This window comes from Embiotoca jacksoni, unplaced genomic scaffold (assembly GCF_022577435.1).
Source record: "Embiotoca jacksoni isolate LCO1_2020_lvr unplaced genomic scaffold, fEmbJac1.0.p SCAF_20, whole genome shotgun sequence".
NCBI classification, from domain to species: domain Eukaryota; kingdom Metazoa; phylum Chordata; class Actinopteri; family Embiotocidae; genus Embiotoca; species Embiotoca jacksoni.
In genome coordinates, this window is record NW_027185341.1 from 277,734 (window position 1) to 303,703 (window position 25,970).

The 25,970-nt window shown below is 39.4% G+C and overlaps 1 protein-coding gene across 1 annotated transcript; it reads right to left on the reverse strand.

The window, feature by feature from the left end:
* Window positions 1–1,930: 1,930 nt before the first annotated feature.
* polr3a (polymerase (RNA) III (DNA directed) polypeptide A) lies at window positions 1,931–22,976 on the reverse strand. Its single transcript, XM_069155402.1, has 31 exons — window positions 22,801–22,976; window positions 22,222–22,357; window positions 21,147–21,284; window positions 20,449–20,620; window positions 20,184–20,338; window positions 19,821–20,060; window positions 19,218–19,380; window positions 18,633–18,769; window positions 18,435–18,538; window positions 18,205–18,346; window positions 17,410–17,550; window positions 17,202–17,271; window positions 16,674–16,801; window positions 16,458–16,596; window positions 15,559–15,723; window positions 15,184–15,356; window positions 13,859–13,970; window positions 13,018–13,136; window positions 12,474–12,611; window positions 11,156–11,326; window positions 9,810–9,923; window positions 8,462–8,548; window positions 8,278–8,360; window positions 7,121–7,291; window positions 6,629–6,722; window positions 6,380–6,472; window positions 5,546–5,710; window positions 4,676–4,840; window positions 3,010–3,141; window positions 2,783–2,915; window positions 1,931–2,693 (listed from the first exon to the last, which is right to left on the reverse strand). Exons 1-31 carry the CDS (start codon window positions 22,842–22,844, stop codon window positions 2,545–2,547), a joined length of 4,173 nt encoding a protein of 1,390 aa, XP_069011503.1. The 5' UTR covers window positions 22,845–22,976; the 3' UTR covers window positions 1,931–2,544.
* Between the last annotated feature and the right edge of the window lie 2,994 nt (window positions 22,977–25,970).

The following is a 25,970-nucleotide window of genomic DNA, read 5'->3' on the forward strand; positions in this document are numbered from 1 at the left end:
AACAACAAAACAGTAACACGAGTGAAAATAAATGTCCTTTTTCTCTCCCAGAAAAGCTAGATCCAAATTACATAACCCCCTTTTCATTCAGGCATATAAACTCTTGCCATTGAGTGTGATCAATATTTTAATTTTGCAAATACCTGTTGAGCAGAATTTTCTGAAGCATACTAAGAAAATGTGTCAAAACCAGAACAAAAGCAATCAAAAGCTGCCACTTCAGCCTCAGTTTCCAATTAGAGCTGATAATTCCACAAAAACTGACTCATTTAGTTGAAATCTTTTTTTTCTGCAAATGTTAAATATTCATGTTTCAGTATCTGAGAGGTTTATAAATGAAAATAGCAAGATGCTTTTTTAGTCTTCAGTTTTAGAGTATGTTATATGGGATAAGTTGTGACAGCATGAAAATTTAAATCAAGACAAATGGCATGTTCTAATATCAAACTACATGCTGATTTCATTTCATTCACTGACTTGTGTCATTTGGCAGTGAAACCTTTTTTGGGGCATTATGAGCAGACATCTGTTTTCATTGTCATCAGCAATACCTTTCCTAAAATGTTTTCTTTGACACGCGCATGCAGTTATAGATGTGTATTACATTTAACAATTGAACACACAAATATTTACCCTATGTGTCCCACTTTTTACATCCCGATTGCAGTCAACTGATACCGTATTTTTAAGGCAGACACTCATTTGAATTCAAACAAGTCGCGTAAAAAGACATTTTAGACGAACAAAATATCAACAGAGCATCGAGTTTAACTGCATGACGACGAGTAAGAAATTGTCCAGCAAATGTTGGTGATGGACTGAATCTTTTTTTTACATGACAACAGTTCAAAGCTTTTCACAACGCCTCACTTTATACTCATGAACCCACCTCAGGATGTGAAACTACACCTGCTGGAGAGCTCATTGAAGATTGTTTTTTTTTGTTTCTTTTGCTCAGATATGTCAGTCAAGAAATGGTAGGGGTTAACCTCCCATCCAACCTGTTGTGGTAACAAACAAACGCAATGGATTAATCAACAGAAAATAAACAAATACGACAAACTTTTACAGATAACTGCAATACGGTAGCCCAAGATGATTTTGTTACCCTAGTGAAATGAATACACTCAATTATTACAAATTAAAAAGCATTAAAAAGATAAAGTCAATCTAGTGCTGGTAATTATTTCGTAAAACTGACTGCTAAATTATTATTTAATACAGATGTGGGACAGACAAGCTTTGAGCTAAATAAAAACACTGGCATCGCGACATGCTCACAATGAAAATGCTAACATGCAGATGTTACACCTGCTGAACACATTCACTGATTGGGTTTATTGTAGCACGTGGACATCACTGTATATAAAAGAAGTTTGTATGCTAACATTTACTAATTAGTAGAAAGAGTTTCTTTTTGAAGGTATTTTGGTACAAGTTAAAGACAAGGATAAAAGAGATCAAATTTGGCCATGATAATGGCACTTGATGAAAAGGGATCACCAATGTCAGTGGGATTACACTTGAGCTCTGTTGCAAGTACTGGTCCAACAAACTGATAGAGAAGGTCCTCCATGCAGCCGAAGAGCAAGCTTGGCTAAAAATGTGACGAGGCTGATGCCTTTAGAAATGAACCGATTGCAGTACAGGAAAGAAATCTGAGGCATTTGATTGTTGAATCATTTTACATTCAGAAGAATTTTTTCTGTTGGTTATTTTATTAATTATATACAATATGAATAGGCTTCTTAAAGGATGTAAAAAGTCGATTTCAATGGACCTCTGCTGAACTGGACTGTGCTGACAGGTCATCATTGTAAATGAGAATTGGTTCTCAATTGATTTTACCTGGTTAAATAAAGGTAAAAAAAAAAAAAAAAAAAGAAAACTGAATCTTGTATGAAAAACAATTCACACTTCACACACACACTTCAGAAATGACAAACTGAACTTTATATCAAATATGGGTTTTGCAGAGTGAATGAAAAGGCTTTGTCAAATAAAAGCTGCAGTTCTAAGTGTCAAGGAACAACAGAAAACATCTGGGCTGCTTAATAATTCAGAGGCAATTCATCTCGAGTCTGAAGCACGGACTGGAGAAGAGTGTTTGCATGACTGGGTTAGAGGTCACAGAGTGTTCAGTATCGTAACAATGCAGGAACATAAGATGATGTAACATCTTGATAACGGAAGGAAACATACACGTAAAAAGTTGGAAAAGCAGTAAAGAGCTCGTGTTTAAAGCATCTAAATTGTTCTTCATTCTACACAGAGTATTTCAGTATTAAACTGAAATAATAAGCAGTTTTACAATCTCTTAAATGCTGACAAACTTGCTTTATAAATAAAATGCAGCCTTCTTACAGTCTGTGGCATCAGCAACATCATGCCAAAAACAAAATCCTATTTTCTCATAGATCCTCCCAAAAATAATGACACTTTGGCAGGCACTTCTGTATTTGTTGAAGATAATCTTAATGTCTGCAGTCAGTCAGCTGTGAAAATAAAAACACTTCAAACATCCTTGCTGTTTTTTCCTTGATGCTATGTGATCAGAGGAATATGAAAGTCTGCATTGTCAAAGAGGAGAGGCCTTTTGACTGGCGAAGGATCCCTGTCAGCCTTGTGTAGGAGTTTAAATAGTCCCGTTCCGATGTTCATTGGAATCCCCATAATGATGCACTCTGACACACCTGAAACAGGAACGCAGGAAATGTTAAGAGCCAGAAAAGTCATAAAGAGCAAAGTTCAGTTTAATTTCAGAGATGTAGCAGCAGTTTACCGCAGACGGAGTCCTTTTGTCCAAAGTAGGCCGCATCGAAGAGGTGATCGGCTGTTTTCTCGAAGGAGGCCAGCATGAGGACGCTCTCCTTCATTTTGGCTAAACCAAACCTGGTGATTCCCAGGATCTCCCCCTTTATGGGTAGAAGACAACATGTTAAATACTTTTGACTGCACAAACACTGAGGAGATGCACAGATCTGCACAGCAGAGATCAGGTGGTCGTACCTTGTAGGACATGAGATCGGCAAGAAGCATCACGTGACGCCGATCAATGCTCATTCCATGGTTCACCATGGTGTACTGAATCTCATTGATGATGGTGGATCTAGCAGCCTCAATACCCAACGTCTTCTCAACCTAGAAAAATACAAATACGGCTTGTAAAAAAAAATATATATATATATATCCAACACTGGCACACATGGCAATTTGCTTCAATTCAGCTGAAGAATTTCGATATTTTAGTGATAATTAAAAGATGAATGAATCCTTTGTCATAGTATATAATAATAATATCTTAAATAAATCTTCCAGCCACTAGCTTCCACCTGCACAAATCAAGGTGATCTCGTTAATACTCCGGAGTGTATATCTATGTGGAAACGAAGGGCTCACTCTGCAGTGATAAATATATAATTAACTGGCAACCCTCACAGACAGCTTTTAATACTCAATACAGCAGCACTGAGTATTTAAGCAGCTCTATCTGAGGCTTTTCCTTTCCTTTGTCATGAAATACCTGACACGAAGCATGGGTCATGGCCAGTTCTTTTTGTTTTCAGATGGCAGTGTGAGAATCAAGTAAAGCAGCACAGGAAATACTGTTAAAGCCAGCTTTGGTTTACAGGTTGTATTTTTTTTTTTTTACTCTGTATGAAATTATTACTTTTCCCTTGTCATCTGAGAAGTGACTGAAATGTCAAGGAGAGACTGAAGCTCAATATGAGATGACAGTGAGACAGGCCAGACAGAAAGATCCTGCTTCGAACAAGTGGATCCGCGATGGTTGTGTCTATTAAGAACGTCCCCTCATTTCTCACAAGATAAAGACAGTCAGACACAATAGTGATGTTTGAAAGCCGAACGAGAAGCAGACAGTTAGTAAGCCCCTGGAGGAAAAGGCAATTTTGTGAAGGAAATAATTCTAGCAATTTTGCACAATATTTGCTTCAAAAGGTCACAAATTGCATCACAATTTTTCAGAAAAGCCACAAATGAAGCTATGTAATTACAATAATCACACACAAAAAAAAAAAACATCATGGGGGACTGGTTATTTTAAGATGTAGTTAATATCCCTCTGAATGTAGCTGTTTCTTGGTCATGCCAGAAAAAGAATAAACTTTATTTTATAATTGAATTAAGTGACTCCATTACATATGACTAGTTCCTCCCCAACACTGCCCATAATTCACGAGAGGTTTCATAATGCTAGAAATATTGTGGATACAATTGAAAATGACATCATGACAAATAAGAATTAACCCGTTAGACAAACTTTATCATCTTCATGACATTAGGAGTTACTAAAGAGCTAATCTGTTGACAGGATCAGTGTACCTAATAAATTGGAAACATCATATTCAAATGATTTATATAAGTATATGTGAACATATTCCTTTGATCTTAATCATATGATCAATTATCAAAATTAGAACAAAAGAAAAAGCAGGCTACTGCTTACTGAGTCTCCCTCAAAGTGCTTTGACCTACATTTGATTCACTGGTTTACGCGTCAGGTCAATTGATGCAGAACAGGTCAAGATACGTGTCCAGTGACAAAATTCATGTGACAGATGTAGGGCAGATGTTAAACCAAAATAAAAATGCACGCTGCACCCTCATGCATGCTCACAGCACTCGCTGGCTTTAAACACCCCATCACTCGTACCTCATACGTATTGTTTGAAGTGGTCCTACTTCCATTCACTCCGTGTGTTGCCATGACAGCTCTCAGGTTGTCGCCCTCCACCAGGAGTTTGTACTTGTTCTTGCCGCTCTGTTCGTCAATGTGAATGACAGCTCGGGACACCTCAGGAATTCCCTGAACCACCACCTTTCAAGTGAGAAATGTGAATAACGGTGAGTTATATTAAAAAAAAAAAAAAAAAAAAAAAAAAAAAAAAAAAAAAGTGTCAACACAGAGCTCAGTGTTTAACACTGACCCGAGGGGCACCCGCGTTCCTTGAATTAACATCGCAGGGATTTTTTTTTTCTTCCATCTTACAAGTGTTATGAACAGAGTTTTAAAAGTGGACGTCTTAATCCATAACTCATTCCCCCTATAAAATGCCAATGAGTCGAGGTAACCTTATTTATATAGCTCAATATCACCAGTCAGTTTGATTTTGTGGCCAGCCTCACAGCTCTCAGCCAATTTCTTTCCGGCAGCAGCAGTCATCTGACTTCAGTGAATAAGCTCCTACAAACCCTCTGTATATCTCCCGTTTATCACTAAAGGGCCAGACAGAAAAAGTTAGGAACTAGCTGGTGAACACAGTGACACATTTAGCTGTTCCACAGTCAAAAGGTTTTCACAGGAGTTGGTCGAGGTCAAAGTAGAGCTGAGAGGAGAGTGAATATTGACGGTTGCTTGTATTTCCCACATTTGCATATTTTTTTTTTCAAAGGGCCAGGGGCCTAGTATGCAAACAGCAGTTGTATTATCAACTTGTTAAGTGTGTATTTCAAGATGATAAAAAGAAAGCCCAGAAAGAAAGCACAAACCAGATCAAGTGACCTTCACATTCCAGATTCTCACCTTGGGAAGTTCTTCTTTTAATGACTGCAGCACGTAGTACATGGAGCTTTTGTTGTTCTCTCGTGGAGACACACACACCACCGCCTCGCCGTGCACAGCGATGTCTCCGGGTTTGACTCGTAGTTTAGACATGCAGATGGAGTAACGCACCGTTTCTGCATTTACCTGAAAATCAGAGAAGTAAGTCACTAAACTTCCGATGTCAATAATATCACGTAACAGAAAAGCACTGACCTAAAGCCATACCGATAAAACAAGTTTGGGAACATTGTGCTGGGGCTGCTGCTGTTAAAGCGATGGACATGTTGCACAACGGTATAAAAAGGAACAAAGACTTGACGGCATGGAGGTTTTAACTCCAAAGTCAAGGATGAGGGGAATGTCTATATCTATGAATATTTTATTTGAAACCATGGTAACCCAATCGTCATTCAAATGAGTTGGCGTCTGCAGGAAATCTCTTTTCAATCCTATAAAAGTGAACCCGTAGAACCTTTGCAGAACAATTGCAGAGTACTGTAACTTAAAATGTCCCTTTATTTGCAATATTTTTGTGACACGAGTGGTATCAATCTTTTCCTACAGCTTTTTATTATAGCAGTTTGGATTGAAAAAAAAGTCTCAAGGGCACTCTCTGTGTTCCCAGGCTTCAATAATTACTTCAGCAAACACAATATTATCATAACTGTCATGTAAAATGATGCCCCGAACTACAAAAATAAGGCCCAAGTTTTAACAAACCAGAATTCATCTTGAATGAGTCTTGGTGTGAAACGACTTATGAGAAGAACTATTTACACACAGCGCTGGTAAAAAATAAGAGAGTTGTGGTACCTCCAGTCGCAGCAGCCGGATTCTCTCCAGTGACAATTTCACCAGGATGAAACAGTCGTCTGGAAGAAACACCTCTTCTATGTATTCAGAAATCTGTCGAGAACCGCAAGAGAACTTGGCTTTATTACAGCTCTGTAACTTCAAGTTGTTCGTGTCTCACACAAGGTCTCGTCTGGACCCACTGGTGTCCTTCAGACAGTTGTTTTTTGATCTATTGATAAAGCGAAAAAAAATGGAAAGTTGGAGTACCTCTCCGAGAAGAGTTTTCTCAATTCTCCCCTTCACAAGCCTGGCAAAGTCGGCGTCGTCTTCCACATCCAAATGAGCCGTGATTATAGGAGTGCTGAGTGGAGAGCAAAGGAGTTTCAGTAGATTATTCGAAACTCAATAGGATTTCATTCATTACTCTGTCACAAAGAGATATTTTCTATGACTCAGCAGAGATCATTGTTCAAAGTGTTCAAATCCTCTGTCTAAAGCCATGTTTTCAGGCGGGATCAACATTATGCTTCAATGAAAGTGGAAAAACTGCCAAACTCAGAGGGCAAATGTCAAAGCCAAGAATTGCTTCCATTGAGTCGAAGAGGGAATGGTCACGAATGACTTCCTGCTCCAGCTGGCAGCAATAATTACCAGTGAATTTCCTGAGACAATGAGACAATACCTGTCGCCGCCGGATTAACCATAAAAAGAACATTTTTTTGTTCCTCTGCTCAAACGACGAGAGGGAACATATCTTACCTGATGTTCTTGGAGGCATTGATGATTTCTTTGATGCGAGGCACCCCCAGAGTGATATTCATCGACGCTACACCGGCGAAGTGAAAGGTTTTCAGTGTCATTTGAGTGCCGGGCTCTCCGATGCTCTGGGCACACAGGGCCCCGACCGCTGAGCCGGGCTCCATCTGAGCCCTAAAAGCAGAATAACAAACAGTCTGTGAGCCATGAGTCATTAACGCTGACAAGAAAGTGAAATTTAGCCGTCATCACGCTGAAATCATCATCGTCATCTCAACAGCCCTCGCTATAGATAAATGATCATTTGGGAAGTAACGACGTCAATCGGGAGATACAAATCTCGGGTCTGCAATTGATTTATTATTTATTTTAAGTTCTGAAAATAAATTAATAAATGATGGATGAAAAGCTGAATACTATTTCTAGATCCACCATGATTTCATAAATTGTTTCAAGCTGCCTCATTGCATGGCTACAGGCTCGCAGTCATTTCCCCCAGCGCTTTGGTTCAGAAATACCGATATCTCAACAATATTGGATGGATTGCCAAATAATTTGGTACAGATATTCATGGCTTCTGGAGGATGAAACATACAGACTTTGGTGACCTATGAGAGTATATATATGGTTTTGAGTGGGAGGTAATGTAAATGTTTGAGAGGGTCGTAATGATATTCGGTGCACATTTTCATTTACTCCTCTGGATGAATTGTAACAATCGTGATTTCACGACTTTTCAGCTGCCGTAGAAACAACAAACACTGTCAGCTTGCTGTAGACTCTTGAGATGCCCCAGTGCTCCGGTAGAAACGCTTTGTTGCATCACCTTTTACACCTTTCCTTACAATGTAGCTAGATTGTATGACGTTATAAACTAATTCTTTCCTGCTTTTACCTACTTTGAGGGATTTTGGAGCATAATCAGCAGCTTGTTGCAGTTTTTTTCCCCCTATTTGTCCCTTCCGTTTCAATAGTTGAGGCACATTTTGAGCTACCAAAAGGACACTGAACAAGTAAGATCCGTTTCTTGCAGCAAAAAAAAAAAAAAAAAAAGTTTAGGTGCACGGGGACTTAAAATCAATCTGAGATTTTGGTTTCTTTTCAAAGTTAAACAGAAAAAAATGTTGCCTTAGAGAAACACTTGAAAACGAGTGTTGTACCTCATGTATTTGTCTCGGCAGGTTTCAAGAAACTTCTCTAGCTGGGTGGGGGTAACGCGGTCCAGCTGGTAGAGAACTTTTGGCTACAAAACAAGAAAAAAAGAAGCGCAATTAGGATTTAGATGGCGTATAGGCTAACTATTACTGCATTCTGCACATTATGCTATGCTGTGTGGTTGCCTACCTCGCTGGTGCCATTGTCATTAATGCCGTACTTGTCTCTGGTCTTCTTGATCCTTTCTGACATACTCTTAATGAATTTTTTTATCTCCTATAGTGAAGAAGAAAATAAATGTCAGAGGTCAATTCCAAACTTAATTAGCATCTTTCAGAACAAAGTGTGACTGCATAATGTTTGCCACATGATGCGCTGTCATGCAGTCGTTAGATATGACAGTAAAAGTTCCAAGAAAAACACGTCGAGCAGTCATTTTAGAAACAATCAGCCGAACTTTAAATGGAGAAATCGGATGTCAGAGAATGAATCTAAGCACAGAGGGCTGTATAATTATAAAACGGCAACAACAGGGTTATTGAATAAATCATTGATCTGATCCAAATCTCACTGGCACACCATTGTGTATTCACAACACACAACCCAGCATGCTCGTTCACTACCTCCAGGTACTTCTCTGAGCCCGTGTCAGTTAATTCCTTCACAAAAAGGGGGAAAATTCACATGTATTATTGCCAGCGCACCCATTTGTGTCTGGCTTTGTGTTCTTGCAATGATCATTGTCCAATAGCTACATCCAAGGAACTCTAATTACCTTTTCTATAAATTAGCATGTTATTGCCCATTATGGCATGTTGTCAACAGCTAATGAGAACACAGTGAGTTAAAAAAAACAACCAAAAAAAACACATTTGAATTGGATTTCCTTGTGGACTTGAGATGTGGTAGTGTTGCAGCCATGACCACAGGAGATGTCCTGATTTTCTCTCGGCACCATTAACGAGGATCTTTAAATAGTCCACAAATGTAAAAAGATGCTTTTCATATAAAAAAAAAAAAAAAAAAGCACAAAAACAGGGTTACCAGTTGCACAAGAGCTTTTAAATGCTTTTATACACATGCTGTTCCAACTCGTTTTCTATTTTTTTTTTAGCTTCTTAACGAGTCAAAACTAATGGGCTCCGGGTATGTTGGAAAGTTGTGCGAGAGCAAAAAATTGATGTTGGTCTTTTCGTGACGTTTCTTAACAGAAAAATATTAGCTCTATAATAATCTTTCCACATTGAAAATTAAAAACGCTATGAAGTACTTGTTTTTCTTTCTCTACTGCTTTCTTTTCATGCTGTGTCGTTGTTTTACCCGACAGAATGATTCAATTCTGGTGGAGACCCTCAAATTTTGTTTGGAGATTCGAGCTCTCTTAGAAGTGTTTCCGAGTTTTAGTTGTTGTTTTCAGCTTTCATTTCCTCAATGGGAATAAAACAGAAGATAATGCACTTCTAATCAGTGTTTAAAAAAAAACAACAACAACATATACTGTATATAGCTTTGATAGGTGATACAGTGATGAAGTTACCTCCAAGAAGCTGTCTCTGCAGCACAAGAAGTCAGATCTTTTCATGATAGCATCTGAAGTGAGGACCAGCTCCTTTTGACTGAGTGTAGGCTCATTTTGACACGTGTGGACCGCCTCGGGGTGGAAACAGACAAGATTAGAAGCACTCACAGGACATCAGTTATGGATAGCTCAAGGGTAGCAGCGCCTGAAAGACGGCTGAATATAAATTGCAGCTAAAACACACTTACAAACAAAAAAAACAAAAAACGGACTATTGCCTGACATTCAGATCTCCATTTTAGGTGCTTCTGTTAACATATAAATCAAACATTTGCTGCCATTACATGTAATCATACCGCTTCATATATCGATGGTAACTGCCTTGCTGTTAACTGATACAGAGGGATGACAAACAGACTGTTGTCTTATGTTCAGTCTCCCCTTTTATAGTCTTTAATGCAACCTGTAAAGCAGCTCGCTTTGCCCTTGTGAATGGAATGTCCCATGTGAAAAAATGACCTTGCCAGTAACAAATAAACATGAGGTAGAGGGTTCTCGATCTTTTCTTGCGAACAGGCTTCTGCTATCAATCATCACACACTTGCACACTGCTAATTACAAAGTAATAAAAAAAATACACAAACTGATTTGTTTTGGGATTAGTTATAAAGATCACAAATCGCCTCGATTCTGAAAAACACTTTCTGTTTGTTAAATCCTCATACTTAACATTTTTTTTTACTGCTGTGTTTATGAATATAACAGATACAAACAAACCTTTAACAGTACCATTAGTTGTTGTCTACTGGAAATCCTTGTACTTAAAGACTTGGTAGGATTACTACAAGTCTATGATTTCTATTTGGATCACAGATTGTGGCTTCAAGGAAACAGCAAAGCTAATGATGAAAATGATGCATATTATTGAGTCAATTTAAGCAATTCAAAGAAGAGGAAAACTTTTTTTTTTTTTTTTACTAAGAAAAAGATCATATTTGGTATGCTAGTATCTAAATATTAGCATACCAAAAACACAACGTACTTTGTAGTGTAAATTCATTATCCATAAAAGTTTACATAAATATTAAAGACTAAACAAAACAATGGAATGTGACTGTCGTAACAACAAAGGTCATTTAAAAGTAATGCGACAGACGGATAATAGATTTTTTTTTTCTTTTCGTTAGCGTGTGTTGCTAAATGCACAAGTCAGTGCAGGGAGGCTGGGCTGCATATGTGTGCATGTTTTCGTAGGTTCGTTAAAATTCAAAAAGAAAACAACAACCTACAAGTAAGTAACACCCAAAAGGAAAATGCCAAACCACTCAGTTCCGTAAGCTGCCCACTCGTGATTTTTGACTCACCCGAATGTTGTCCAGGACTCTCTTGAATTCCAGCGGCTCATCTTTTCCTTCCATTGCAGCGGGGTCCAGGCCATCCCCACCATAAATGAACTGGATGATGTCACCGGTGGAGCTGCGTACGGTCAGGTCGTACTGCGAGCACAAATCCTCCAGGGACTTTACCAGACGCCTCTGTACAAACACAGACAAGAACATAATGTCATGCTGACAGATGCAACAGGCACAATAAAATAGCACATTGCGATGAGCTGAAAGTACACTCAGAGTCTGAGTCAATATATTATACGAGCAGCAACTTTGATTTAACTCTTTTCAAAGCGTTCCAGTGTTCCGACTTATACATATTTAATTTGCAGCGAGGAAAATAATGAAAGTTATCCAATTACGACAGACAAAGTGGCCTGTCATTTTGAATTTAATATTTTTGGTATTTGCACTGCTTGACAATACTGATATGTTGTTTACCCCGAGCTCAGGGAATGTGTGATCGTCATTTTCCAAAGAATTTGCATACCTGATTGTATTATTTTATTAATGGTCAAATAAAGAAAAACAACATTTACAGAATAATTATTCATATCAATTTACCATTCAGTCGCCTGGTGTTGCATTTTGGAGGTGTTTGTGTTCCAAAATATAGTTTGGCTGGGAAAGGATTTTCCTTAAGCAGTTATGGAGCAGCACTTGCGGATGAACAACTATTGGTTCGCTACAATCAATCACTATCCGTCTTCTCTTTCCTGTAGCTTGTGCTTTTTTCCTCCCTGTCCTCCCTCTCCGTGCACCTTTCTGCAGGTATCTCTGGATTCGGCGCTGCATGTTTCTGATCTACGGTTAACGGCCCCACCAACCTGCCCAGTGTTAATGTGTCTCTATGCTGTCCTTTCCCCCCCCTCTGCTCTCCACTCAACCCAGCAGGTTGAGGCAGATGGTCACCAACCTCTGACTCTGGCTCTGTCAGAGGTCTCTTCCATGTGAAAGTGTTTTTCTTTTCCTTCTCACTGTTGCCAAGTGCTTGCTGATGTAGGAATTTTTGAATTGTTGGGTTTCTGTCTTTAACCTTGTAAGGTCTTGATCTTACAATGTAAAGCGCGCTAAGATTACTTATGTTGCGCTTTGCCGCTCCATCATCAAAATGTTATTGAATTACTTAAACACATTTTTTTTACTTAAAAAAAATGAACACCACAGTCCACTGAACAAACAGTTTAGACTTTAAGTACGGTGCAGGGAGGATCATGCTTTAGTTCAGCCATAGCCACAGCAGCATGGCAACAGGTGTGAACTGTGAGGGGGGGGGGGGGACCACAGGCATTACCTGCATGTATCCAGTCTCTGCTGTTTTTACAGCGGTGTCCACCAGACCCTCTCGACCAGCCATGGTGTGGAAGAAAAACTCAGTGGGCGTCAGACCAGAATAGAAGCTGTCGGCAACGAAGCCCTTAGCAGCAGGCAGCTGTAGAGAAATCATTTATGAGCCTTTAAGCGAGCTTCATCACCTTTCTATGTTGAACTCCCTGAGGAAACGGGGGATGTGAACAAAACAATACAAAATGCTTTTTGATTTATCATATCAGACATAGCACAGCAGAATGAAGAATTATTGGAAATCATTATTTTAAATACATGTCAAAGTCCTGGATGTGACACATCAGGGTTAGAATAAAACAGCATTCAAATAATCAAATTCAAACAGGAGTAAATGGGCTTGGAACATGTTATTTACAAGAACTCAGTAACAGTGACTAAATTACAAATCATTCTTAGTATAGACAAAGAAAAAACATACAGAATACAATGCGTACGATACCGATGACAATTACACAAAAAAGAATAATTAAATTAAACAAAAGAGATCTTACTTTTGAGTGTTTTTCAAAGTGAGGCAGGGAGCGATTCTCAAAACCATTAGGTACTCGAGAGCCACTTATAGCCTGCTGGCCCACACAGGCAATCATCTGAGAGATATTAATGAAGGATCCTGTACGTATCCAGAGGGCACCGATGAAAAGGTGAAACACAGTACACAGAGAAAAACATGAATAATAATTCAAACGTAGAGTTCCCAATTTAGCTTCCATTTAAACAAAAGAGCGGAATTGGTTTCATTTAAATTGATCTGAAAATACTCTTCCCAGAAGGATTTTTTTTTTTTATGTTGCTCCCACACACATATGTTTAAAAGAAAAAGAAAAAAAAAAAAAAAAAAAGAGGCCAAACAAGGTCAGAAAAGATGCTATGAGAAGCTAGAAGAAGCTACGTTCCCTCAACCACAAGCAGACAGGCCGACACACCTTCACTGACAATTCCAACAATTTGTCCACAGGCCACAGTTACTGGGTCTGTTCTGTTGTATCGACTCATGAATGACAGGAACTTCTGGAAGTTTTTCGACTGCCACTGACAGAAGAGTGCAGAAATTCTAATAGACGTCACACGTCTAATGTCCCTGTGACACTTCTTTCCAAATAAATCTGCAACAACAACCGGTGTGTTACAAAGAGGCTAGAAATGTATTGCGTCTATTACCTTGACAACAGTGTTTTAATTAAATATTTAGGTCATGAAAAACTCCACAGCTCCTGCTGCTCTCTCAGATTCATCCATTGCCTCTGCACTCACACAAAGATATTACACTCTGAAACATGTGGGGGCAAAATCAAAATGTCATCATTCATCATGCTTCCTTTACAGCACCCTTACCCTTGGAGCCGCAAAGAGCCATGATCAGAGGGCTGTTGCTCTTGTCGAGCTCCCTGAGACAAGCACTGCCAGCTCGGTCTCTGATGACAGACAGCTCTTTCAATATGAGAGCCTATTGAAAATAAAATAAAGAAAACATTGTCGGCTGAAAAACAAGCAATTAGACCTTCTCTTCTCTTACATAATATATATCAATATAGCATAAATCCACGGCCAAACATTCATATTACAACCTTCTTTGCAATATCTACAATAAAAACATTCTGGGCACACAGAGAAGAAAACACACAAAATATAAATTGAGACATGAACCATTAAATTGTTGGATGATTTATGTGTTTCACTCTGCAGCAGAGCCCTCGGCACAAGTGACACCGATAGACTTCCCCCTACGTGAAAGCAGCAATGATTGGATTGATAATTGTCAGCAATCAGTACTCAGTAAGATGTTATTCAGGTGCACATTCCTCTCACTTATTTGATCCGAGATGAGAACTTGTGACATTTGGGAAATGCTTATTCATTTGTGTTCAATCTTTCTGCCCATACAGCTTTTCTGTTGGAGGATGTTAATTCCCTGACCTGCCTGATCCTTTAAGGAGTGTCTTTAAGATGCATCTTGGTGGCTGGAGTTATTTGCTGTAATATTAGTCAGCTTTTATTTGTTTGGCAATTTCCCTCACAATTTGCATGCTTTTATTGTGCCTCTTCAGCAGGTAACTTAATTAATATTTCCTAATTGGCCATAGATAACAGGTGTCGGGGCATATTGTAAAAGGTTTTGGAAGACAGCAAACCAGTTGGTCCGTTTGACCGACTTCTCCAGGAAAATGGAGGAGAAACAGCCTTTTGTGTGCTCGGTTTTGTTTTGTGGCGATTCTGAATACATTTTATTTCAATAAAATGATCAGTGTACATCCTTCCCATTCATTACCATGCTGCATTTTTGAGGTCCAATATCAGTGTTTGAGAATTCAAAAATTGGCCTAACTGTTATTAACTATTTTTTACATGAACACATGCCATACATAAACATGTTTTATCCTTTTAGTTTTAATGCGAGCCTATTCTTTAAGCACCACAGCTGCGGCTGAGAACATTTTTGAAGTTTATTTGCTTGCTACTCTACCACTGGCCTAGTTTTAAAAATGGTATATGAATTTTCAGTCAATTTTAAGTGACAGTCAGTCACACTACTAATGAGTCCTCTGTGGTGTGAACTTTCAGTAAGTGATAAGGGGGTGTCATTTGCAGATAGAGCCATTACATGAAAGCGATTCAATGTGATGTAGAGTGGTTAGATAAAGGAGATGACACACACCCACCTCCAGAGTCTCTTCTGCTGTGCAGCCTGGCTGCTGCTGTAACTTGCCCGTCTGAAGAGCTTCGATGTACTCATCACACTTGGTGTAGCCATCATCCAACAGGTCCTGCTTGGCCTTCAGTAGACCCTGGCCAGGTGTCACGTCACCAATTCCAATAGAGAAGCCCCTGTTGGCTGAAGGTTTGAAGTGAAAAGTATTACATTCATTTTCACTTTAGATTAACCAGTTTATAGAATAGTTCACTGTTGTCCAAAAACGTAACATTTCTGACTGCGTACTAAACTGCAACATAGTGCGCTACAAGAAATCTCATCAGACATGTTGATTTTCAGACCGTTGTGATCGTGAAGGTATAAAAGCCAGTCGACCACCTACAGAGATACACCGGAGCAAGTCTTGCCAGGCGGGACATGGCATTGGCAGCCTCCAGCTGTCCCCAGTCTCTCAGCAGGATGTAGAAAATGTTGTTCTTGGAACCGGATCCCAAGGTGCTCTTGTCCATGCTACCGCACATCAGCTCGCTGTTGTGAATCACCACATCTGTTGATGTGACAAAGGAATGACGCAACAAATAAAGCCATTAGGTACAAAATAGAAGACAGATGGAGAAGTCACAGCGTGGCGCTCGCCTTAAGACACCTAACACCTTTACAAGACATTCAACTCAGGGGAAAATAAAAACTGAGGGCAAATTGGGAAATTTTGTTTTGGTATTTTGTGGAATTATAATTTTTTAAACGATGTAAAATACCCTCATGATAATTTAATAATAATCAATAATTCAATTGAATTACAGTAAACCAACTTTCACTGGAGTCATATCACCATGATAGGACAGGTTTTATGAAATTACAATGTCCAAATGAAAAGTTAGATGAAAATTTTAAAATTAACAAATTGTCTTATTTCCTTGCTGTAATTCATGGCTTTGGAAAACAGTTAACAGTTTCTTTGCGAGTTTCATACATTTTTTATAATAAAAGTTATATCATCTCATATTGATCACGTCAACCAGCTGTAGAGCCATCTCTCAAGACTTCAGTAAATATATATGTTTGTTATGATGTGTGATATTGTGAATCAGCATTAACAGTAATGTGACTATAAAACAAAACATATCCACGTTTCTTACTTTACATATTTATAACCTTATAGGAGAAGACAACAGTCACAATGACATTAGCTGAAAACAGCATTCATCTTCATAACTAATAGCTAAACAAAACAATTACAGTTTGTTTCCTTAAATGGACATTCTTATGAAAGAAACTCACACGAGTCGTTGTAGCAGAGATCCTCTCCCTTGCCGCAGTACTGTTTGCCTTTGGTCCGCAGGTTTGCCCTGACCGGACATTCCTTACTTGGCTTCAGAATCATGCTGAAGATCTGTTTGCCTGTCCACAGAGCCATTGGCTGATGAATACAGAGGAGAATATTAGTGGTGGCTCATAAATACAAAGTTATGTTGCGCGATCACTTGAGTGGACTACCTTTATTATAGCCGGGCGAGGGAGAGAGACCTTGACTTTTTCATCTTTGTCCACGAGGATTGAGGCCACTATCTGACAGGCTTTTGATCTGTCAAAGAAGGTGTCCTTCAGCGTCAGAAGGTAAGCCCCTGGTTGATAGAGACATGATGTTTTTACTTCATTTCAACACAAGTGGATTATTTCATTACTTTTCAGTAGATATTGTATTTAAGTACTTTTATGAACATTTTTTTTTATAAAATAAGTAACATCACCTCTACACATTTTATATCATTTGTGCTTTTCAAATACAGTATATACATGTGCAGTAAATAACAATTTTTGCTGGTATCAATGATGGAAAAGATTCTCCAATTATAACTCAAAGCCCCAGGAGCCTCGTATTATAAAAAAAAAATCAAAAAAAATCAAAAAAAATCGAGCACTGAGATTTGTAATTGGCCGCCACATGTTACATTACATTACATTTCATTTAGCTGACGCTTTTGTCCAAAGCGACTTACAATAAGTACATGTCACTGCACTGACCTGTTAGAAAGTCCTGAATAGCAGCAATCAGAGGTTCGCCATTTCTTGGAGTGACAAGATTAGCTTTGGTCTGGAGGAAAAGATAATAATTTACGTCAAACCGCAATTTCCAAACAATAGTTTGCCAGGGACAGGCATTTTTCTGCTGAATGGGAACATTGACAGGCGAGTGTACTGGAGGGACAACACGTGTTGTGGAGATACGTACCCCCATCAGGACTAAGGCCTCCGCTTTGGCTTCTTCAGTCTGAGGTAGATGGAGGTTCATTTCATCACCGTCAAAGTCGGCGTTGTACGGGGTGCACACACACTCATTGAACCGGAATGTCCTGTGTGGTTTGACCTTGGCCTGGGAGTTTAATAAGAGGAAAAATCAATGTCACACATCAAGATAACCGAAGACTTTTGACATCAGAAAAAAAAAAATCGAATTTTAAACGTTAGAAGTGCTATGTTAACAACACTTTACTTCGATTCTGGAACATTAACTCACTTACTTTGATTTACTGGAGCTGATGATAGTAACTGTAATTATCTATTTTCTTCCATTGATCCTATGCTTCATTAGTGTGCAACAAATCATTATTTTTCGTTAGTAGATAAAGTGATAGGTGTATAGAAATGCAAACAGATTCTTTTGCTTTTTCCCTTTTTTCCAACATGTGTAAAAACCTTAGATCTGAATGCCACAAGTCACAAAACAGATGTTTTTGAACCCAGTTCTGAGCTTAAAAACAAATTTTGTAAGCAAACTGCAAGGGTTCATTCAACATGCAAAAACAGAGTAAGTTTTAGCATAAGAGGAGAAATGTTATATTTGACCTATTTAAGGAAATTTTGAATTTCATTAGTGGATATCTTTAAGTGTTGGTGTGCACACCAGAAAAGGAAAGCCTTTAACTACCCTGACTCATCATTGTTATCAGAGAGGATGATACGTTCCATTATCCACAATGGTTTGTATATTAGTTTAACAAGTACTTTAGTAAAAAACTGAACTTACAATGTGGGCCATGATGCTGAGTTTGTGCAGGGAGGGCTGTCGATTGAAGAGGACGATGTCTCCATCTATCAGGTGTCTTTCCACCACGTCACCAAACCTCAGTTCCTGAGCAATCTTTTCGCGGTTTCCATATTTCAAAAATCTGACAGAAAAAAAAGATAAATTTTTGGTTCGTAAAACACATCAGGTAAACACGGCTTTTAACCTGAAAGAGAAGCAGCCAGCCTCACCTCTTCATCTGTGTGTGACGGTTCTGGATAAAGTTGGCTCCGGGGTGAACTTCAGGACCGTTGCGGACAAGTTTCCTCATCAGCTCCAGATTGGCTTTGTTTACCTTAAGAAAGACCCAAATTTTGATTCTGTAACATCAGTAAAGGCATCAGAGTGGTTGTTTTGTGTATTTGTTGTAGCCGTGAACCAGGACTTACCCTCTCTGGGTATGTTAAGATTTTGGCCACATGCACAGGGACAGCCACCTCATCGATCCTCAGGTTTGGGTCTGGAGAAATGACAGTTCTGCCAGAGAAGTCCACTCTTTTTCCCGAGAGGTTTCCTCTGAATCGACCTGAGTGAACAATTCAGTTTGTTGGCAACTCTTTAGTTTTGTCATTGAGCTTGACAAGCGGAATACAAAACCAATAACTTTCAAGTGCCCAATTACTGTCACACAGGCCGGCGACAACTCTGACAGCAACGTTTAAATGTGACAAAAACACAATAATTTCTCTCAGCTTTAGTAAATACTAACTACATGATTCTAACAACAGGCAGGTTCACATAATTTTTTGCAAAATGGTATTTAGATACTCCTTATTGGCAGGTAATCAGTTATTTCTTATTATTTTTACAAACTATCTATATACACCATGTCTAAAAGTACCACTGCCTTAAATTAAATTAAAAACAAAAAAAAACATTGAGACATCAATAAATTAGATAACTCAGTTATATATTATTTACATTATATCTATAGTCTATTATATTCATTCAAATATTTTAAATATACACAATACCTTGCTTTCCCTTGAGTCTCTGCACAAAGCCTCGGGTCCATTTCTTAGGCGCCATGTTGAGAGGGATGCCGGAAAGTTCGCTGTTGATGTAAAGGGCACACTGCAGCTGGAGGAAGTCCCAGTCCTCCATGATCATCTGGGTCTTCGCTCCCGTCATGCGATGCTGGATGATAAAAGAGTTTGCGTAAGTGGGTTGTCTCCATTAAACTTAACAACATCAGATAACTTCATTGAAGACATTTTGCAATTGCCGGGCTGATTGTTCGTTTTTAGAACAAAGTATCGAATAACAAACCTGAACAGCGTTTGGGTAGTTTGAATTTACTATGCAAGCCATTTCTTAAAACAAAGTACCTTTTAACAGTACAGCCAGAGAGGGCTTTACTGTTAAAAAAAAAAACATTATGCTAAGTCAAATGTAATTTTATGTAACAGCTGGAATATGTTTTCCTTTGCTAAAGGCTAAAGATATCAGTAGCTTACAGATAATTGACCCACCATAGTTCATTTTAAATTTTTACGGTCTTCAGACTAAAGTTTTTACAGTCCCTGCTGATACACCGTACAGAAGATCATTTCCCCTCATCGGTGATAGATACCAACCTTTTTGATGACATCGTTAAGGAAGATGATCTCTGTCAGCTTCATAGTGAGGTCGTCCTCATTGGTGCCCGACTTCAGGTCGCTGACCACAGAGGGTCGAATGCAGAGAGGAGGCACGAGGAGGCGGGTGAGGATGAGGTCTGCAGGTTTCCCTGCCTCAGGGTTCATCAGCAGCAGCGGTATGTCTTCTTGGGGGATCCTCTTGAACATGTTCAGCACCACCAGAGGGTTCAGGTTGTCCTGGAAAGGAAATATAAATCAAGGAAAGATAGAGGGTTGTACAATTTCTGGCCAGGGATAACTCTGGTTTTAATATTTGCCTTAGTTTGAACAACATTATTTCCTATTTAGTTCAAATTTCACCTGTGCTCTGGTCAGCAGCGGCTCCACCAGTTTGTTGTGTTCGATGGCGGTGTCAAAGGACTGCAAAAACTCTGACACGAAAGAATCCACCACCTTCTTGTTTGTTTTATACTTCTCATGAATGATCTTAAGCAGTCCACACTTCTTCACCGGTCCTGAAGAGTAAAAGAGACACAAGATGAAGCTTTTCAAATTATCAAGTCAGGTGGCTGACACAAAAAGTCGTGAAAAGTGAACATATCAAAATGCAAATGTCTCTTTTCACCGTTGAAAGCAGAACAATTTAGACAGATTGTCCTTTTGCGGCATTTATCAGAGATCTTCTTCTTCAACCCTCGTTTCTGGAGATAGGCCAGGTTAGGCCGTTTCAAGTGATCCATGAATTGCAGCCTGTCCTCTTTTGTCAGCATTATGCTGGAGCATGTCTTGCAAATCATCTGTATACATGACAAGATACTTCATTAGAATGAGGAAACAAAATCAATGTCTCAAATTATCAAAGGTTTAATTATGGTTACAGTAGTTTTTACAATATAAAAACACAGCAAACAATAACTTCGGAAATTAAAACACACAAAAGAGGTAAAAACAATAACAAAACCTCAACATATTGCATCCTATTGATTTTGAAGCAGAGACTGAACTAAAGCATACACAGACAACTCTATATTCCAACTGTTCTAATTTTGAGACTCTGGTGACACCTAAAGGGAAAATGATATTCCTGCTCCAGATGGAGGAGCCTTCTCCATATCAAGTATTAAACGATGAGCCTCATGATTGAAACTTGATGGCTGCACTGATTATATTAACCATCTGCTGTGGTCTATGGTCTCCAAATTACTATTTGAAAATGTGCCCCATGTCATTCTTTAAATGTAAAGCCTTCTAATAAAGTTTACGATATCTACTATTCTTTACACACCATATACTCTTATTTATCACATAATGCTGTACACTTGCCTGTAATATTCCTATGATGGCTTTGAAATAGCCAACATGAAAACACGGCAGCTCCAGATCCAGATAGCCGTAATGTCCTAAACAATCTGCCAGATTCTTCCCACATGTCAAACACGGTCTGTCTTTCTCACTGGTACCCTGCAGGAAACATGAGAGCAGAGGGAGAGGGATAAGTCTGACGAATAAGCAAGTGTTACAGCTACATGTGCTTATTTCATACTCGAAATGGGTGACGGCATTATAAAATGCAACACTATTTTTTTGGGGCAATTTCCCCTAAATATAAGCACATGACTCATTGACATTAAAGGTTATACAAGTGTTAAGCCAATGCAGTTACACCTGACACAGTTTGCCTATGTTCGTGTCTGACAGGATACTCAAACTGCAAGTACGATAGAATTTGGAAAGATCTCCCCAAAAAATTAAATGATAACAGACGTTGCAGATATCAGACCTGACTAGCCAATGGGCGAATTAGCATCACTGCCTCACGGTTGTATGCCCCCACCAAACAGTCAAGTTGCGGTTTGAGTTGTGATCCAAGAATTTATAATTAACACTGATTTGACTTGACTTTGTTGAACATTGTTGTTGCTTTCTTCTCGTTTCGCAGAAGAGTTGATGTTTCACCAATCAATTTCTGATCAGTTCTGACGGACAGACAGCCCAGAAACGATCTCCTCTGATTGGCTGATCATGAAGACGAGCTGATCTTTTGCAAAGCTTCTGCAAACAACATAATCATGTCATGATAGGAAGCCATCAATCAAACTGAGAGAGGTCCTAATGTACGTGAAAACTTCGCCAATAACATAAACAAGTATAAATAAAAAAAATTGTGAAAGACCTTTTGCGGGGATGTGTGTTACATTTGAATTGAAATAGATAAGGTCACGTTTTGTTTTGTTTTGTTAGGTTGCTGCAGTCATAGGATTTAAATGTGAAATTATCATTATAAACCACATAACAGACCATGCAGATGTGATCTGTAACTGTATGTGTCAGGTGTTTTCTTGTGTCACTGCAGACAAAAGTTAAAAAAAAAAAAGAAGAAAAGTCTCGGTGTCCATACCATACGGTGGTCCAACACTCCATAGGGCAGTGGAGTGTGTTTGGTGTCTTGGCTGTACAGATTCTTACTGACCACCTGGATGTGGGCCTGCTGTCGCATCTGCTCGGCAGATTTCATCCCAAAGCAGATGTGGCTTCTGCAAAACCAATCCAAAGAGTAAAGCAAAGAAAATGACAGGCTTGACATCTCATAATCCCTACTTTCTTGTCATATCAGCAGCAACTGCTGGACCACACCAGCTGCTTGGGGTCCTGTTGTGGAAAGTTTCTAGACAAGTGTCTAATTGAAAAGCAGCAATATTAATAATAATAATATTAAAAAGGAGTCTAATAAGGAGGAAAGGCGAGCATTCATTGAAATTCCTTGTTAGATCACGTGTCAATAAAAATTGCAACACAATGCTAAAGTTAGCTCACGTTGACGGACAGGACTACAACTCGTTACACTGAGGTGAATTGCACATGGTTTTCTGTAACCTCTCGTAGTGTTTGTACATTACTGATCAATTTGTCAATATCCGCCACATTGCAGCAGTGACAGCGGCTAACCCGGCGTGCTAACCAAGCTGGTTATACTCACATTTTTTTGGCCACATCTGTCTCTCTGAACTGCTCCTTCACCATTTTGGTAGCTTCTCCTGAACAAATAACAGGGGGAAATTAAACGATCGTTATGGTCTCATTTCAGTAAAGCAAGTACGGGTAACCGGCATGCTGTCTGTCCCATGTTGGGGGAAATGCTAGCAGCCAGCAACATGCAATGTGTTGAAAGGTAAGCGAGCCACAGTGGCGCCGCCTTAAGGGAACACATATAACGTAGGAATTTTGCCTCTTCAAAAAAAAAAGGTACCGGGTTGATGGGACTTTTAAGAGTGTGGAAGACATATTTGTGGTGGCCCACCCAAAAGTCTTCATCTTTGATCATCAAAAACGGCATAAGTGGGGGGGAGGGGGAAAAAAATCACGTGCAATCTCTCGTTTCAAGACAAAGCTTATGTAAGCTGACGTGAAGTTAACACGTCAACGTGTTTGTTGAATTGCATTGTTTTCTGTTATAATTTACATTTACACTACAAGAGTATGCTGACCTGCCAGTAAGTGCACGAAAACCCTTCTTTATTTTTAAATCCATGTTTTTTTTTTTAGAATATCCGAGCTTCAAAAAAGTACATGAATGCACCATAAGGCTATGCCCAACAACAGTAAGAAAGAGAAGTCACTGGAGCACAAGTATGAAGTGTGTGCTGACACCTAACGGCGAACATTGGTAATATTCCAACCGGGTTGCATAGAAAGGTGAATTGCTGACTAAACTGATTAAAACATTTCAGTTTTACCGATATCTTAGGGGGGAAAAATATGGAAGAAATACCAAAATAAACATTTTTTTTCAAAGTTGCTCTGCTGAAAATATTCTCAACAGCATATGGATATAGCTCTGTTTGAAAATGATGTGTATGTGTGTTGCTATCTATGCAGTGTTCAGTGATGCAGTGACAGCAATACGTTTATGAAGATTATTCACAAAGGAATACACCCTCATTTAAAAGACATCACTGTAGGCCCATGAATCATATACAGTCTATCACTAGTTCATCCTCTAGATGGCACCAAATGTATTTCCAACAGCTGGAGGCGCACAGATTAAACAAACCTGCTGTTATACCTGTGTTGTTTGATGCACTGGCACGACAGCGCTGATGGCAACTGATGACTTCCTGATGAGAATTTCCTTCCACAACGTGCTTGTGCTGATTAATTGTTCCGTCGGCTTATAACCACTGACAGTGAAAATTGCCTGACTGAATCTGAATTTCCATTTTATAATTCTGCTCCCACTTAGGCCTCTAATTGAACCTCTAATATAGTGTTCAACATGGTCTGAGCTCTCTCAAGCTGCCTTTGGAGATAACAGTTCCCCAAAGATCTTGGTCTCTTTGGGAACATCTATGGATATGACTCAAGGATATACAGATAAATCAAGCTTGTATAAATAGCCTATAAAGACAGCATGAGAAATGATCCTCAAAAATACACTTGAGAGAGTGCTGCTAACAATGCTTTTCAACATGAGGGGCAGCTCTGTGATCTCCCTCAAGTGCCTCTTGAGCATCTCTGTGTACAAAACTGCGTATCAAATTGCCTACAGTACAGTGGGCTAATCGTCCAATCATCAGAAACACGCACACACAGTAGTCCCAGTGGAGGATATGAATATCTCAGACTGCTCAGATTTGGGATCTGCTCAGGAAAACTAGGTCTCTCTCGGGACAGGGAATCCAGGGATTTTGTCACTGTCCTTGCTCGATATTGCACCGGATTTAGATCCAGGCAAATGCTCTTAGCTGAATTATGCAACTTTCTCACTAAAAGCTGCATGCGATGACCCCGTAATGCACTTTGCCAGTTTCCACCAAGGATGAATTGATAAATGCTGCAGCAATACTCTGATGATTATTTTCATTAAACTGACTGATCATCGGGCCAGGAAATAGTGGAGAATGTGCATAACAACCACACCATGTCTTTACATTGGTGGCTTTGTTCAGCCTACAGTTCGGTTCAATTTACAAAGAAATTAAACACAGAAAACTGACTAATCCTCTTATTTGAGAAGCTGACTACAAGGCAATATTTGGCATTTTTGCTTGACAAATGACTTGAACAATCTATTATCCCAAATTATGCTGTTATTTGACACTGTAAATACCCAGTAGAATAAATAAATGATTACAAACCACTCAGAGTCGAGAGAAGTGCTCCTCTGTGCTACCCTCATCTGATCAGTGCGGCAGTCCTTTTAAACACTGGAGTGCAACCCCAGTGTTTACTCATCATACCATTTACATTATGCAAAACGTATTTGTAGATCAATGTGACCACCATCTTTGTGTAATTAACATGAGTAATTACTGTGCTTAATTTACAGAGCCACCCAAGGTTCATAATGGGGCTGCAAAACATTGACCCATGACAATTGATTGATCCCTCCCTCCTTTAAAACCATGCCCCTGCTAATGACTAAGTAATGAGAAGATAGTGTGGCTAGGGTAGCTAATACAGCTTTCACTCTCCATATCCAGATTGGCTGACCCCCCCACCACCACCACCACCACCTCCGGCCCCTCCCTTCCTTTTCCTCCTCCTCCTCCTCCTCCTCCTCCTCCTCCTCCTTACCATGTTTTCTGCAATGGTGTCAGCTCCTCGCTTTGAGGCCCCGCTTCCTCTTTTCAGCGTATGTGTGTGTGTGTGTGTGTGTGTGTGTGTGTGTGTGCGTGTGCGTGTGCGTGTGCGTGTGCGTGTGTCTGTATGCATGTTGTGTGTACTGCTCGGTAATCAGCCACACAGACTCGCCTTTGGTGGCTGGAGACTGATTCAATATTCCACTGGGTAATTTATGCAGAACTAATTCTCTACAGGAATGGAAGGGCTTGGAGGAAGGCAGAAAGAGAGAAAGGGAGCAATGCAGAGAGGAAGAAATCTGTGGTGAAATAATTATCCCCGGTGTCACTGCAGCAACATTCTGTGAAGTTGATGTCAATAAAATATTGAGCTACACAATCCATTTCAATTTCACCTCAAAAAGATGCTGCAGAGGGTCGGGCAGCCGCAGAATTAAGGAGGCAGTGTGCATGTGGGAAGAGCATTCACATCCACGCACAAACAAAACACATTTCTGTTTAACTCCCAGCAAGGCGGTGGCTGGCGACGTGTGCTGCTTACAGACTGGCTGGGAAGCACATCATTGCC